Source organism: Rhinoraja longicauda, chromosome 21 (genome assembly GCF_053455715.1).
Source record: "Rhinoraja longicauda isolate Sanriku21f chromosome 21, sRhiLon1.1, whole genome shotgun sequence".
NCBI classification, from domain to species: Eukaryota; Metazoa; Chordata; class Chondrichthyes; order Rajiformes; family Arhynchobatidae; genus Rhinoraja; species Rhinoraja longicauda.
The window spans coordinates 27,717,373-27,731,426 of record NC_135973.1 but is presented as its reverse complement, the minus strand read 5'-3'; the positions used below and the strand labels follow the sequence as shown (position 1 = coordinate 27,731,426).

The 14,054-nt window shown below is 43.6% G+C and overlaps 1 protein-coding gene across 1 annotated transcript; it reads right to left on the bottom strand.

Moving 5' to 3' along the window:
• Positions 1–2,366: 2,366 nt before the first annotated feature.
• On the bottom strand, positions 2,367–9,915 carry igfals (insulin-like growth factor binding protein, acid labile subunit). The gene is made up of 2 exons (XM_078418172.1): positions 9,709–9,915; positions 2,367–4,847 (listed from the first exon to the last, which is right to left on the bottom strand). Exons 1-2 carry the CDS (start codon positions 9,722–9,724, stop codon positions 3,034–3,036), a joined length of 1,830 nt encoding a protein of 609 aa, XP_078274298.1. The 5' UTR covers positions 9,725–9,915; the 3' UTR covers positions 2,367–3,033.
• Positions 9,916–14,054: the final 4,139 nt, after the last annotated feature.

Below are 14,054 nucleotides of genomic sequence, written 5' to 3'. Positions count from 1 at the left end.
GGCGCGGACTCGGTGGGCCGAAGGGCCTGTTTCCGTGCTGTATCTCTAAAAAAAAAATCTAAAACGCAGGAACCACAATTTCCATGCTGAACATGATGCAAAATTGAACTAATCTCTCCTGCCTGCATGTGATCAACATCCCTCCATTCCCTGTATATCCATATACATATCCAAAAGCCTCTTAAATGCCACTATTGTCTCTGTCTCCACCACCACCACCTGGCAGTACTTTCCAGGAACCCACCACTCTGTGTTTTAATAAAAACCTGTCCTGCACATCTCCTTTAAACTTTGCCACGCTCATCGTAAAGCCATGCCTTCTCGTCCTTGACATTTCCACCCTGGCGGAAAAAGGTTCTGATTATCTATGTATGCCCCTCATAATTTTATATGGTTATATCAAGTCTTCCCTCAGCCTCTGATGTTGCAGAATAAAACAGTGCAAGTCTGTCCAATCTCTCTTTATAGCTGATACCCTTGAATCCAGGCAGCATTCGGGGAAGCCTCTTCTGCACCCTCTCCAAAGCCTCCACATCCTTCCTGTAGGGGGCAACCATAATTGCACACAATAGAGCCATAGAGCTATACAGCATGGTAACAGCCCCAACAATACTCCAAATGTGCCTAGCAAAGTTATATAATCATATAAAGCTGGAACGTGACTTCCTGACTCTTGTACTCAATGCCCTGATCTTTGACAGCAAGTATGCCATGCGCCTTCTTTACCACTTTATCTACTTGTGTTGCCACATTCGGGGAGTTGTGCACTTAGACCCCAAAATCCCTTTGTTTATCAATGCAGTTAAGGGTCTTGCCTTGAACTTGAGTCATAGAGTGATACAGTGCGGAAACAGGCTCTTCAGCCCAACTTGCCCACACTGGCCAACATGTCCCACCTGCCTGCGTTTGGTCCATATCCCTCCAAACCTATCCTATCCTGTACACTTTCCCCTAAAGTGCAATACTTCACACTTGCTCAGATTAAACTCCATCTGCCAGTTCTCCCATTTTGTAGCTGATCTATTTCCTGCTCTATACTTAACAATCGTCCACAACTCTAAACTTTCTAAACTAAACCCATCTTCATTTACGGCTAGGCCATTTAGATATATTTAACAAACAGCGGCGATCCCAGCACAGATCCTTGCGGGACACTTCTTGCATTCCTACTGACACATCCACCAGTTCCAATTCCGTTTCTGGTTCACCTACCAAGTAAAATCATTTCTCTGATCACTGTGTGAAAACTATGTAGCGCTTTTAATCCTTTTATTTTGCTTAATGTTCAGTCAGTGCATTTACTGTTATTTTAGCTCAGCCAGCTAAACATTATTTGCAGAAACAATCATAATAAGCTTATTCGCACGTTCACTGAGCCCACTTTTTAAAAAGGGAGGGAGAGAGAAAACGGGGAGAAAACGGGGAATTATAGACCAGTTAGCCTAACATCGGTAGTGGGGAAAATGCTGGAGTCAGTTATTAAAGATGTGATAGCATTACATTTGGAAAGTGGTGAAATCATCGGACAAAGTCAGCATGGATTTACCAAAGGCAAATCATGTCTGACGAATCTTATAGAATTTTTCGAGGATGTAACTAGTAGAGTGGATAAGGGAGAACCAGTCGATGTGTTATATCTGGACTTTCAGAAGGCCTTCAACAAGGTCCCAGATAGGAGATTGGTGTACAAACTTAAAGCACACAGTATTGAGGGTTCAGTGTTGAGGTGGATAGAAAATTGGTTGGCGGACAGGAAGCAAAGAGTAGGAATAAAAGGGTCCTTTTCGGAATGGCAGGCAGTGACTAGTGGGGTACCGCAAGGCTCAGTGCTGGGACCCCAGTTATTTACAGTGTATATTAATGATTTGGACGAGGGAATTGAATGCAACATCTCTAAGTTTGCGGATGACACGAAGCTGGGTGGCAGTGTTAGCTGCGAGGAGGATGCTAGGAGGCTGCAGAGTGACTTGGATAGATTAGGCGAGTGGGCAAATGCATGGCAGATGCAATATAATGTGGATAAATGTGAGGTTATCCACTTTGGCGGCAAGAACGGGAAAGCAGAGTATTACCTGAATGATGACCGATTGGGAGAAGGGGAGATGCAACGTGACCTGGGTGTCATGGTGCACCAGTCATTGAAAGCAAGCATGCAGGTGCAGCAGGCAGTGAAGAAAGCGAATGGTATGTTGGCATTCATAGCAAGAGGATTTGAGTTTAGGAGCAGGGAGGTTCTGCTGCAGTTGTACAGGGCCTTGGTGAGACCGCACCTGGAGTATTGTGTGCAGTTTTGGTCTCCTAACCTGAGGAAAGACGTTCTTGCCTTAGAGGGAGTACAGAGAAGGTTCACCAGATTGATCCCTGGGATGGCGGGACTTACATATGAGGAAAGACTGGATAGACTGGGCTTGTACTCGCTGGAATTTAGAAGACTGAGGGGGGATCTTATAGAAACATATAAAATTCTTAAGGGGTTGGAGAGGCTAGATGCGGGAAGATTGTTCCCAATGTTGGGGGAGTCCAGAACCAGGGGTCACAGCTTAAGGATAAGGGGGAAGTCTTTTAGGACCGAGATGAGAAAACATTTCTTCACACAGAGAGTGGTGAGTCTGTGGAATTCTCTGCCACAGAAGGTAGTTGAGGCCAGTTCATTGGCTATATTTAAGAGGGAGTTAGATGTGGCCCTTTTTGCTAAAGGGATCAGGGGGTATGGAGAGAAGGCAGGTACAGGCTACTGAGCTGAATGATCAGCCATGATCATATTGAATGGCGGTGCAGGCTCGAAGGGCCGAATGGCCTACTCCTGCACCTATTTTCTATGTTTCTATGTTTCTATGTTTCTAAAAGAAATATTGTCATGATAATAAATTGCACTGGGCAGAATTGTCTGGCATGTATTCTTTAACTAATATTTTATTTACTGTTGTTGTAGTAGTATATAGTATGTGCTTGTGAGAGATACAGTAATCATGATATAGCTATTTGAATAATATGTGTAATAATTGTGGGCAGGCTCACATGTTGCACTTGATGTTAGCAGTTAACGAAATAGTCCTCACTGATGTCTCTCAGATCTGTACTAGCAATAGCTTGTGGGCTTGCACATGAGATGTTATTGTAAGTATACACCGTTGTATGACTTTCATCTTTTTCTATTGTTGATTCAAAGTACCGGGGTACCACATAGGGGTTCTCCAGACAGTAATCTCTGAGAAGCTTCAGCAAGCAGTCGCAATGCCACTTGTTACCATCCAGTAGCAACTGTTCCAGTACTGATGACTGTTTCAGAAATTGGTCTGGGAAATTCCTTAGAGAATTGCCCTTGAGGTTCAGGTATTTTAACCTGGTCAGTGGCTTAAAAGTATGATTGTAGAAAAACTCGATGAAGTTTTCTGATAAGTCAAGCCAGGAGAGTTGTTGGAGGGGCTGGAAGGTGATGTTGGGAATGTGTGCAAGTTTATTGCACTTCAACAGAAGGTATTCCAGCTTTGATATTCCTGTAAACGCATGGGGAGAGAGCTGTATGAGTTTATTGTACCTGAAATCCAGTTCCAAAAGCTCTCGTAAATCACTCAGGCTCCGGTTATCAATAACTGAAATATGATTCTTTTGCAAGAAGAGTCTTCGAAGGCTGATCAATCCAGAAAATGTGTTTGGTTGAATTCTAGTGATTGCATTATTTTCTAAATGCAAGCTATGAAGATTAGGAAGACCTTTAAAGGTATATTCTGGTAAGTTCCTTAGAGAGTTGCTAGATAGATTCAGGACAGCTACATCGCAAAGACCAATAAAAGCCCCTGGTTTAATCTCCTGTATCTGGTTGTTATTCACAGTGAGGATCTCCAAATGTACTAAGCCATCAAATATATTTTCAGGAAGGCTTTTGATCTTGTTGTAGCCAAATTGGAGTTCCTGTAGAAACTGGAGTTCTTTGAATGTCCTGTGCTTTAAACCTGTGATGGAATTGTTGAGCATTCGAAGCACATGGAGGTTAAGGAGCCCGGAGAATGTTTCTTCGTGTAATATGGCAATGCGATTGTGGGACAGGTCCAACCACCTGAGAGATTTCATCCCCATGAAAGCTCTGGGCACGATGGTGCTGATTTGATTGTAGCTCAAATAAAGTTTCTGGAGCTTTTGCAACTTCACAAAGATGTTCCTCTTTATGATCCTCAACAAGTTTCCAGACAGGTCAAGTTCCTTCAGTTCTGTCAAGCTGCTAAAGAGCTGTGGCTGCAGGTAAATTAACCTATTTCCGGCCAAAATAAGCTCCTTTAACTTGGACAAACTGTGAAAGCTTGCCGTGGGCAGCACTGCAAGATTATTCCAACCCAGATTCAGGTACCAGAGATGGGTGAGGACAGAAAATAATGTTTCCTCGATTTTGACAAAATTGTTGTTGTTCAGACTAAGTGAGCCAAGAAACGGAGTGTGAAGGAATACATTTGGTGCCAGATATTTCAGTTTGTTTCTTTCTAAATGGAGGTGAACTAGATGGTTCAGGCCATAGAAGGCATGTGGTTCAATGGTGAAGATATGGCCTTTCTCCAGGTTCAGGAAGTCCAGATTTGACATATTTCTGAACACATGGGATGGAAGAACTGTGAAGTTGTTGCAATCAAACCAAATGGTTTTGGCGTTAATCGGCACATCTTTGGGAATGCTGGTAAGATTATAAGAACTGCAATAGACATTCAATTCTTCAGTGTAATCATCAAAAATGCAGGTGCACATTCGAGGACATGAGACATTTTCGTTAAATGTTTGCCCCTCTGGTAGTAAATCTGATTTTGTTCCCAACGGTGAAATGAATCTCAGACAAACAATAACCAAGACAAAGCAGGTTTCTGAAAAACAAAAAAATCCGTTAAGAAAATATAAAATGTTTGGTTTTAGAAAATAATATATATGGTGTTGGATAATGTTATATTCTCATCCAAAGATAGACACAAAGTGCAGGTGTCAATCAGCGGGTCAGGCAACATCTCTGGAGGTAAAGGATCGGTGACTTTTCGGGTCGGGACCCTTCTTCAGACTGAAAGTAGGGCGTGGGGGGGGGGGGGGGGGGTGGGGGTGGTGAAGGGGTCAAGAGCTGGAGGTGAGAAAAGATCAGGACCAGCCACACAGATCAGTGCGGCACGGTGGCACAGCGGTAGAGTTGCTGCCTTACAGCACTTGCAGCGCCGGAGACTCGGGTTCGATCCCGACTACTGGTGCTATCTGTATGGAGTTTGTACGATCTCCCCATGACCGCATGGGTTTTCTCCGAGATCTTCGGTTTCCTCCCACACTCTAAAGACGTACAGGTTCGCAGGTTGGTGTATGTGTAAAATTGTCCGTAGTGTGTAGGAGAGCGTTAATCATATCATATCATATCATATATATACAGCGGGAAACAGGCCTTTTCGGCCCACCAAGTCCGTGCCGCCCAGCGATCCCCGTACATTAACACTATACTACACCCACTAGGGACAGTTTTTACATTTACCCAGCCAATTAACCTACATACCTGTACGTCTTTGGAGTGTGGGAGGAAACCGAAGATCTCGGAGAAAACCCACGCAGGTCACGGGGAGAACGTACAAACTCCTTACAGTGCAGCACCCGTAGTCAGGATCGAACCTGAGTCTCCGGCGCTGCATTCGCTGTAAAGCAGCAACTCTACCGCTGCGCTACCGTGCGGTAATATGCGGGGATCGCAGGTCGGCGCGGACTCGGTGGGCTGAAGGGACTGTTCCCACGCTGTATCTCTAAACTAAACTAAACAAATGACCTCAGGCAGGGTGATGCCCTGGTGGGCCGATTGTTGGTCAGGGGTGTGATCTCAAGAGGGATACAACATGGAGAGCTGAGGAACTGGTTAAATGACTGGGGGGGGCGAGGGGAGAGGGCAGGGTAGAAGTTACTTAAAATTTGCAAATTCAACGTTCATACCACTGAGTTGTAAGCTACCCAAGAGAAATATGAGATGCTGTTCCTCCAATTTGCATGTGGCCTCACTCTGACAGTGGAGGAGGCCCAGGACAGAAAGGTCAGAATGGGAATGGGAAGGGGAGTTGAAATGGTTGGCTTCCAAGAAATCCCATAAGCCTCAGTGAACTGAGCGTACAACAGTGAACTGGGCGGCACGGTAGCGCAGCGGTAGAGTTGTTGCTTTACAGCGAATGCAGCGCCGGAGACTCAGGTTCGATCCTGACTACGGGTGCTGCACTGTAAGGAGTTTGTACATTCTCCCCGTGACCTGCGTGGGTTTTCTCCGAGATCTTCGGTTTCCTCCCACACTCCAAAGACGTACAGGTATGTAGGTTAATTGGCTGGGTAAATGTAAAAATTGTCCCTAGTGGGTGTAGGATAGTGTTAATGTGCGGGGATCGCTGGGCGGCACGGACTTGGAGGGCCGAAAAGGCCTGTTTCCGGCTGTATATATATGATGATGATATGATGAACTTCTTATATTCTCATTCCCTTTGGTTGAAATAAGACAAATAATTAACTTCTACATTAGATATTAATAAAGAATAACTATTCACCAGTTGTATGATGAACTATTCAACTAATTCGATGGAACAGAAGGAACTGCAAATGCTGGTTAACAAAAAAAGATACAAAGTGCTGGGTTAACTCAACAGGTCAGGCAGCATCTCTGGTGAACATAGATAGGTGGCGTTTTAGGTCAGGACCCTTCTTCGGACACAAGAAGGGTTTCTTCTCAGTCTGAAGAAGGGTTCCGACCCGAACCGTCACCTATTCATGTTCTCCAGAGATGCTGTCTGACCTGCTGAGTTACAATGAACTTCTAATTGAGGGCAGAAGAAATTAACTGGGGCAGGAGTACTCTCTATGGTACAGCTAAGATACAATAGAGTGCAATGTGTCCTGTCGTTTTAACACCATGTTGTCTTGCGACACATCCTGAAGCAATAAGGTGAATTCAGAGATAGGTAGTTTAGTTTAGTTTAATGTCACTTGTACAGTACGGTGAAAAGCTTTTGTTGTGTGCTAACCATGGAACAAAAGCTTTTCACTGTAAGCTTCAGTACATGTGACAACTAACTAAACTAACTAAACTACCTATCTCTGAATTCACCTTAGGTAAGGTATGATCCCACTGGAGATACTTTTTCCCATCAAAATGCTTCCTGCATGTCCAAACAATTAACTGCCATCAGGCAGTTGTAATAACATTTCTGTTTGAAAATAATTTGACTTCGAAGACAGAGCTTATTTATAACACTATTGAAAATCACAGCATTTTTAATTGGTTTAGTTTAGAGATACAGTGTGGAAACAGGCCCTTCGGCCCACCGAGTCAGCACCGACCAGCGATCACCCCGTACACTAGCCCTATCCTACACACAAAGGATAATTTACAGAAGCCAATTAACGTACAAAACTGCATGTCTTTCAATGTGAGAGGAAACTGGAGCGCCCGGAGAAGATCCACACGATTACAGGGAGAACACTGTACAGACAGAACCTGTAGTCCGGATCGAACCCAGGTCTCTGGCGCTGCAAGGCAGCAACTCTCCCACTGCGCCACTCTGCTGCCCGAAGAATAGGCTTAGTCTTCATTTTTCTGGTGTTCGAGATACAGCATGGAAACAGGCCCTTAAGCCCACAGAATCCACAGTTATTTTAATTTTTCAGTTCCCATTGATATTTTTTTAAATCAAAAGATCTTACTGGATTTATTAAATCCACTTTTAAGATTAAAATCTTCTTATCAGAGCCATTGTGATCCTTAAAAAATGGTAATAAAAATGAATGGTACACGGATTTAATCCTTGAGCTCCCATTGAAACGGTTTGGGTGGATGTTAAATTGATTGATTGAAAGATTCAGGCCCTTCGGCGCACCAAGTCTGTGCTGACCATTGATCACCTGTTCACATTAGTTCTATGTTAACCCAATTTTGCAACCATTCTAGGGGCAATTGTACAGAGGCCACTCAACCTACAAACCTGTAGAACTTTGAAATGCAGGAGGAAACCGGAGCACGAAAGGAAACCCATTCGGTCACAGGGAGAATTTTCAAAACTTCACACAGAGGGCAGCCGAGGTCAAGATTGAGCCCAGGTTTCTGGCGCTATGAGACAGCAGCTCCACCAGCTGTGCCAGCCACAAGATCTCATGATCTTGGGCATTAGTATCAAGGACTATCGTTTGAAGGGTAAGGCATTAACAGGCTATTCATCTCATTGCAGTCCTGTGAGATTTTGTCGTCATAGAATGGCTTCAACATTTACATGTTCATGGGGTGATATTGTGAAAGGTGCAGTTTCATGTGTTAGAAGCTCACTGATTGCCACAACTAGATAAATTATGCGTTTTATGATTTCAAATGCACAATCGATGTGGTGGCATGGTGGCGCAGCGGTACAGTTGCTGCCTTGCAGCGGCAGAGACTTGGGTTCGATCCTGACAATGGGTGCTTGTCTATATGGAGTTTGCATATTCTCCCGTGAGCGTGTAGGTTTTCTCCGGGTGCTCTGGTTTCCTCCCACACTCCAAGGTTTGCAGGTTAATTTTCTTGGTATAATTGTAAAACGTCTCTAGCGTGTGTAGGATAGTGTTAGTGCGCAGGGGTCGCAGATTAACACAGACTCAGTGGACCGAAGGGCCTGTTTCCGCGTTGTATCTCTAAACTAAACTAAATCAAACATATTTGCTGAGTCTATGCAGAAAGTAAAAGTGTGTAAACTACTCTTAAAGCTTCCTTAAAAGTGTGTGAAATGTTCCAAAACATTTTCAAAGCATTGCAGCAGGGTATTTTAAAAATCCTGTTTGTAATTACAGTTATTATAAAGGTGGATTTTTTCAGATAAATCGCAAAGCATCAGCTCCAAAGTAAATGGTGGGACTCCTGTAGGAATTATTCATTCAAATTGGTTTCCAGATTCTAAATAAAAATCTCTGAAGTGACTCTTAACTGCGAATAGAACAGCATTTTTTCCTAAGAGTTTTTTTCCCCCCTCTTTCCTTTTAGACATTTGAGATCTTCACAAGGCAGTGCCTCAGTGGGATTTTTATCCTTGACAAATACTGTGAAACACTGGATAGAAGGGGGAAAAACAATGAACTCTCCACAAAATGTGTACAATAAAGTAATGCTCTGCGATTGCTCTATGACCGTGAAAACAAGTAACTTAGTTCAGTTTAGAGATATCATATCATATCATATATATACAGCGCGGAAACAGGCCTTTTCGGCCCACCAAGTCCGCGCCGCCCAGCGATCCCCGCACACTAACACTATTAACACTATCCATCACACACTAGGGACAATTTTTACATTTACCCAGTCAATTAACCTACATACCTGTACGTCTTTGGATAGAGTGTGGAAACAGGCCCTTTGGTCCACCGAGTCCACGCCGTCCAGGGATCCCCACACAGTAACGCTTGTTCTACACACGCTAGGGACAATTTACAATTATACCAAGCCAATTAACTTACAAACCTGTACATCTCTGGTGTGTGGGAGGAAACCGGAGCACCTGGAGAAAACCCCACCGTCACAGGGTGAACGTACAGACTTCGTATAGATAGCACCTGTAGTCAGGATTGAACCCAGGTCTCTGGCGCTGTGAGGCAGTAACTCTACCGCTGCGCCACCGTGCAGCCCTGAGTGATTGCAATTGAATAGCCTCTTCCTTATTTTCCACTCCAGCCACCTCCCCCACCCTTCAACCAAAATAAGCATCTTACCCACAGGTCTGCACATTTTGTTACGAAGCCTTTTCTACTGTATATTTTCTGAATCGTCTCTTGTCCTGATGGGATATTGGTGGTGGAAAATAGAAATTATTCTACACAACTTCGGTTTCATGGGATATCTTCTGACCTCTGGTTGGTCAGCATGGCATTCCAAATGTCCCATTCTTTCCTTAATACATCATTTTTCTACCTCCCCCACGGATCAGTGGACTGTGTTGATGACCAAATGGCAAAGAGCCAAAATCGGGTCAGCAGTAAAATAAACATCTGACACACACAGTAAGGACAGAATCAATAGTGTTGACCTAGAGCATCCACATGTGGCAATATTTAGCTACTTTGCAGCCATGCAGCCTCCTGCCAATGCAATGTTCTTATCTAGGTCAGGTACATTCAGTTTATTAAAACGACAAGACCGGTCTGGCTTGCACACAATAATTTATTTTGCAACCTTTCCGTTTTCTCTCCAATTATCACCAAAAAGTGAATGTTGTGAAAAAATTGTAATAACGGCAATGGTGATAATACCTGATGTGATTTTTATTTTTAAATTTGTTTTGACTCTTTAGACTTTAGTTTTGACTTTGAGATGCAGTGCCTTTTGGCCCATTAAGCTCAGGCCAAGCGGGTGATTACACTACCACTATCCTACACACTAGGGCCATTTTAGAGATTTTTTAACGAAGCCAATTACGTTTTTGGAGTGTGGGAGGAAACCGGAGCACCCAGAGAAAGCCCACATGGTCACAGGGAGAACCTACAATCTCCATACCGACAGCTCCCGTGGTCGGGATCGAACCCGGGTCTCTGGCGCTGTAAGACAGCAAATCTTCCACTTCACCATTGTGCCACACTAAATTTATGGGTTTTGAGTGTCATTCGCAAGGTTGGAATCTAATATCGCTCCCTGATCGCCCTTGAGAAGGTTGGCAATGACCTGTTTCCCATGAAGATGCTCTCAAAGTGATGTTCTCCACGCTTTGCGTCAACTCTTTTCAAGATAATGGAGAAACAAGGAAACAAGGAGATGCTGATTTGAAAAACAGACAAAAAGTGTCTGGAGTAACTCAGCAGGCCAGGCAGCGTCTCTGGGAGAACATGGATAGGTGATGTTTTGGGTCAAGACCCTTCTTCAGTTTTTGGTAAGGCGATATCAAATTTAGTTATGTTGAAGTGTTATCTAGTGAGTAATTTTCAGAGGCAATTTAGCCATCTTTAGATGTGAATAATAACGTTAATAAATGAGTGGCAGCTCGTTCCATACATCCACCACACTTTGTGTCAAAAAAGGTTTCCCCTCAGGTTCCTATTAAATCTTTCCCCTCTCACCAAAACCTATGCCCTCTGATTCTAGATTCCCCTACTCCGGGTAAGAGACTGTGCTATTACCATATCTATATATCCTCTGGTTTTTCATATGAACATAAACGTTCCAGAGACATTATTTCAAAGTAGGACAGACGCATTAATGCCAGTCAACGTGTTGTCACACAGCTGTTGTCACTAAAACAAAATGATCTGCTCTTTACTCTGGTGCTATTTTGTGGAACCAGTTAAACCCAAACTGGCCCGGAATGACGGGACTATCATATGTTGAAAGACTGGAGGACTAGGCTTGTATACACTGGAATTTAGAAGGATGAGAGGAGATCTTATCGAAACGTATAAGATTATTAAGGGGTTGGACACGTTAGAGGCAGGAAACATGTTCCCAATGTTGGGGGAGTCCAGAACAAGGGGCCACAGTTTAAGAATAAGGGGTAGGCCATTTAGAACGGAGATGAGGAAAACCTTTTTCAGTCAGAGAGCTGTGAATCTGTGGAATTCTCTGCCTCAGAAGGCAGTGGAGGCCAATTCTCTGAATGCATTCAAGAGAGAGCTGGATAGAGCTCTTAAGGATAGCGGAGTCAGGGGGTATGGGGAGAAGGCAGGAACGGGGTACTGATTGTGGATGATCAGCCATGATCACATTGAATGGGGGTGCTGGCTTGAAGGGCCGAATGGCCTCCTCCTGCACCTATTGTCTATCGTCTATTGTTCTGAAAGTCACAGGATTGAAGAAACATGTGCCGTATACTAACACGTTTATTTTACATTGATTCTTTTGTGTAACACCTGGTCATTTTACGAATGCAGGCACAGCCATTTCAACCAAATATAGACAAAAAAAAACTGGAGTGACCCAGCGGGGCAGACAGCATCTCTGGAGAAAAGGAATAGGTGACCTTTTGGGTCGAGACCCTTCTTCAATTCTTTCCTACACATTCTGTCTGGCAGTTCTTTCCTACGCCCTGCCAATTCAACCCGTACATCTGTGCTTGGGTTAACCATCTATATTAGCAGAAACTCCAGCCCTGATAATATTCTTGTGATAATGTGATAAAGTTCAGTCAATGTTAGCAAAGCGCCCCGCTAATGGTCAAGGTTACTAATGTCAAAGAAATGCTGGAAAGATCATTGTGATAACACAGTCCATGAACAACTTGCACAATGATTCTTAAGTTCTCTCTTTCATTTTACACCTGATTTCTGCCTCTCTTCTTGGTTGGCACGTGCCAGACGAAAAATTGTATATGTTTTTTTCATGTACAAACCAATAAGGTGAGTGCAATGCTTGTAAATGGAATATGGGTTTAGCTCAAAGCTGTTATAATGTTTTTAGCACATCTCTAATTTACTTTCAAGGTTGCAGTTTCAAAAGGAGTGCTTGATTAACTTAGAATGGGAATTTCTTTTCACTGCTTTAAAACGTTCCGGTTAAGTTTCTTTTTTTAGTTTAGAGATACAGCGTGGAATCAGGCCCCCAGGCCCACCAAGTCCACACCGGCCAGCGATCCCTGCACATTAACACTGTCCTACACACTAGGGCCAACTTTTACATTTATACCAAGCGAATCAACCTACAAACCTGTATGTCTTTGGAGTGTGGGAGGTAACCGAAGTTCTCAGAGAAAACCCACGGGAGAACGTATAAACTCCGTACAGACAATCACCCGTAGCCAGGATCGAACCCCGGTCTCTGGTGCTATGAGCTCTAAGGCAGCAACTCTGCGCTGCGCCACCATGCCGCCCATTTTTCTGCCAAAATGCAAGGAGGCTAACAGCATAAACGCTGTTGTAACATCTAATGGAGGTGGATGCACAGTGGATACAAGTGTGAAACTCCTAAATTTGCACTTTGAATCCACCAACTCTAATTTTTACAACCCAGCGGTATGAATATTGATTAATCTAAGTTCATGTCCCCGCATTCCCTTTCTCTCCGTCCCTCCCCCACCCTAGTCGTCTTGCTAGTTCCACTGTTCGTATACCTTCATTATCACCTCTTCTGCAGCCAACAATGGAACATTGTGGGCTCCACCTTTCCTGGGTCATTGGTGCTGGCTCTGATTTTTTCCAGTACCATTTCATATCTCCAGGTTTCCGAAGGGTCTCGACCCAAAACTTCACCCATTCCTTCTCTTCAAGGGTGCTCCCTGACCCCCCTGAGTTACTCCATCATTTTGGGTCGATCTTCGGTGTAAACCAGCATCTGCAGTTCCTTCCTACACAAACTTTAATTTGTATTTCATTACATTAGTAACTTCACTCTGATTGATTATCGACAACAAGAGAGCGGCCCTGAGCTGCCATCTACCTCATTGGAGACCCTTGAACTATCTTTAATTGGACTTTACTGGATTTTATCTTGCACTGAACGTTATTCCCTGTATCATGTATTAGTACACTGTGGGTGGCTAGATTGTAATCATGTATTGTCTTTCTGCTGACTGGTTAGCATGCAACAATAGCTTTTCACTGTACCTCGGTACACATGACAATAAACTAAACTAGTTCTATTTGTACGGGCAGGTACAATTATTTGGATTGTTCACTTGTATCTCTGGTACTCTTTTTTTCTCGCAGTTCAACAACAGTTTGGCACTTTTTACAATCTGTGACACCAAAATCTTGGATTACTGTGGCCAAGCGTAACACCACTTGGGGGGGAATGTTTCATTTATGGAGAGGAGGTTTTCTAAAACGATAACATGCATAAAAACTGGAGCTACGTCTGAAGAAGGGTCTCGATCCGAAATGTCGTCCATTCTTTCTATCCAAAGATGCCGCCTGTCCCGCTGAGTTACTCCAGCACTTTGTGTCTATCCTCCATGCCAAAATATGCGTTGGACAGGCCCAAAATAGGTCATAAAACTAAAAATGATGTCTCTTTTTTATGGATTAAACTTACTGAACCATGAAAGTGCTGACTGTGATGAGGGGCTATTTAAAGTTGCAGTTCATTTACTGTTAATAAGACTTTGGCTCCAATGAGCCGCAAAGGTAAATATTTAAAG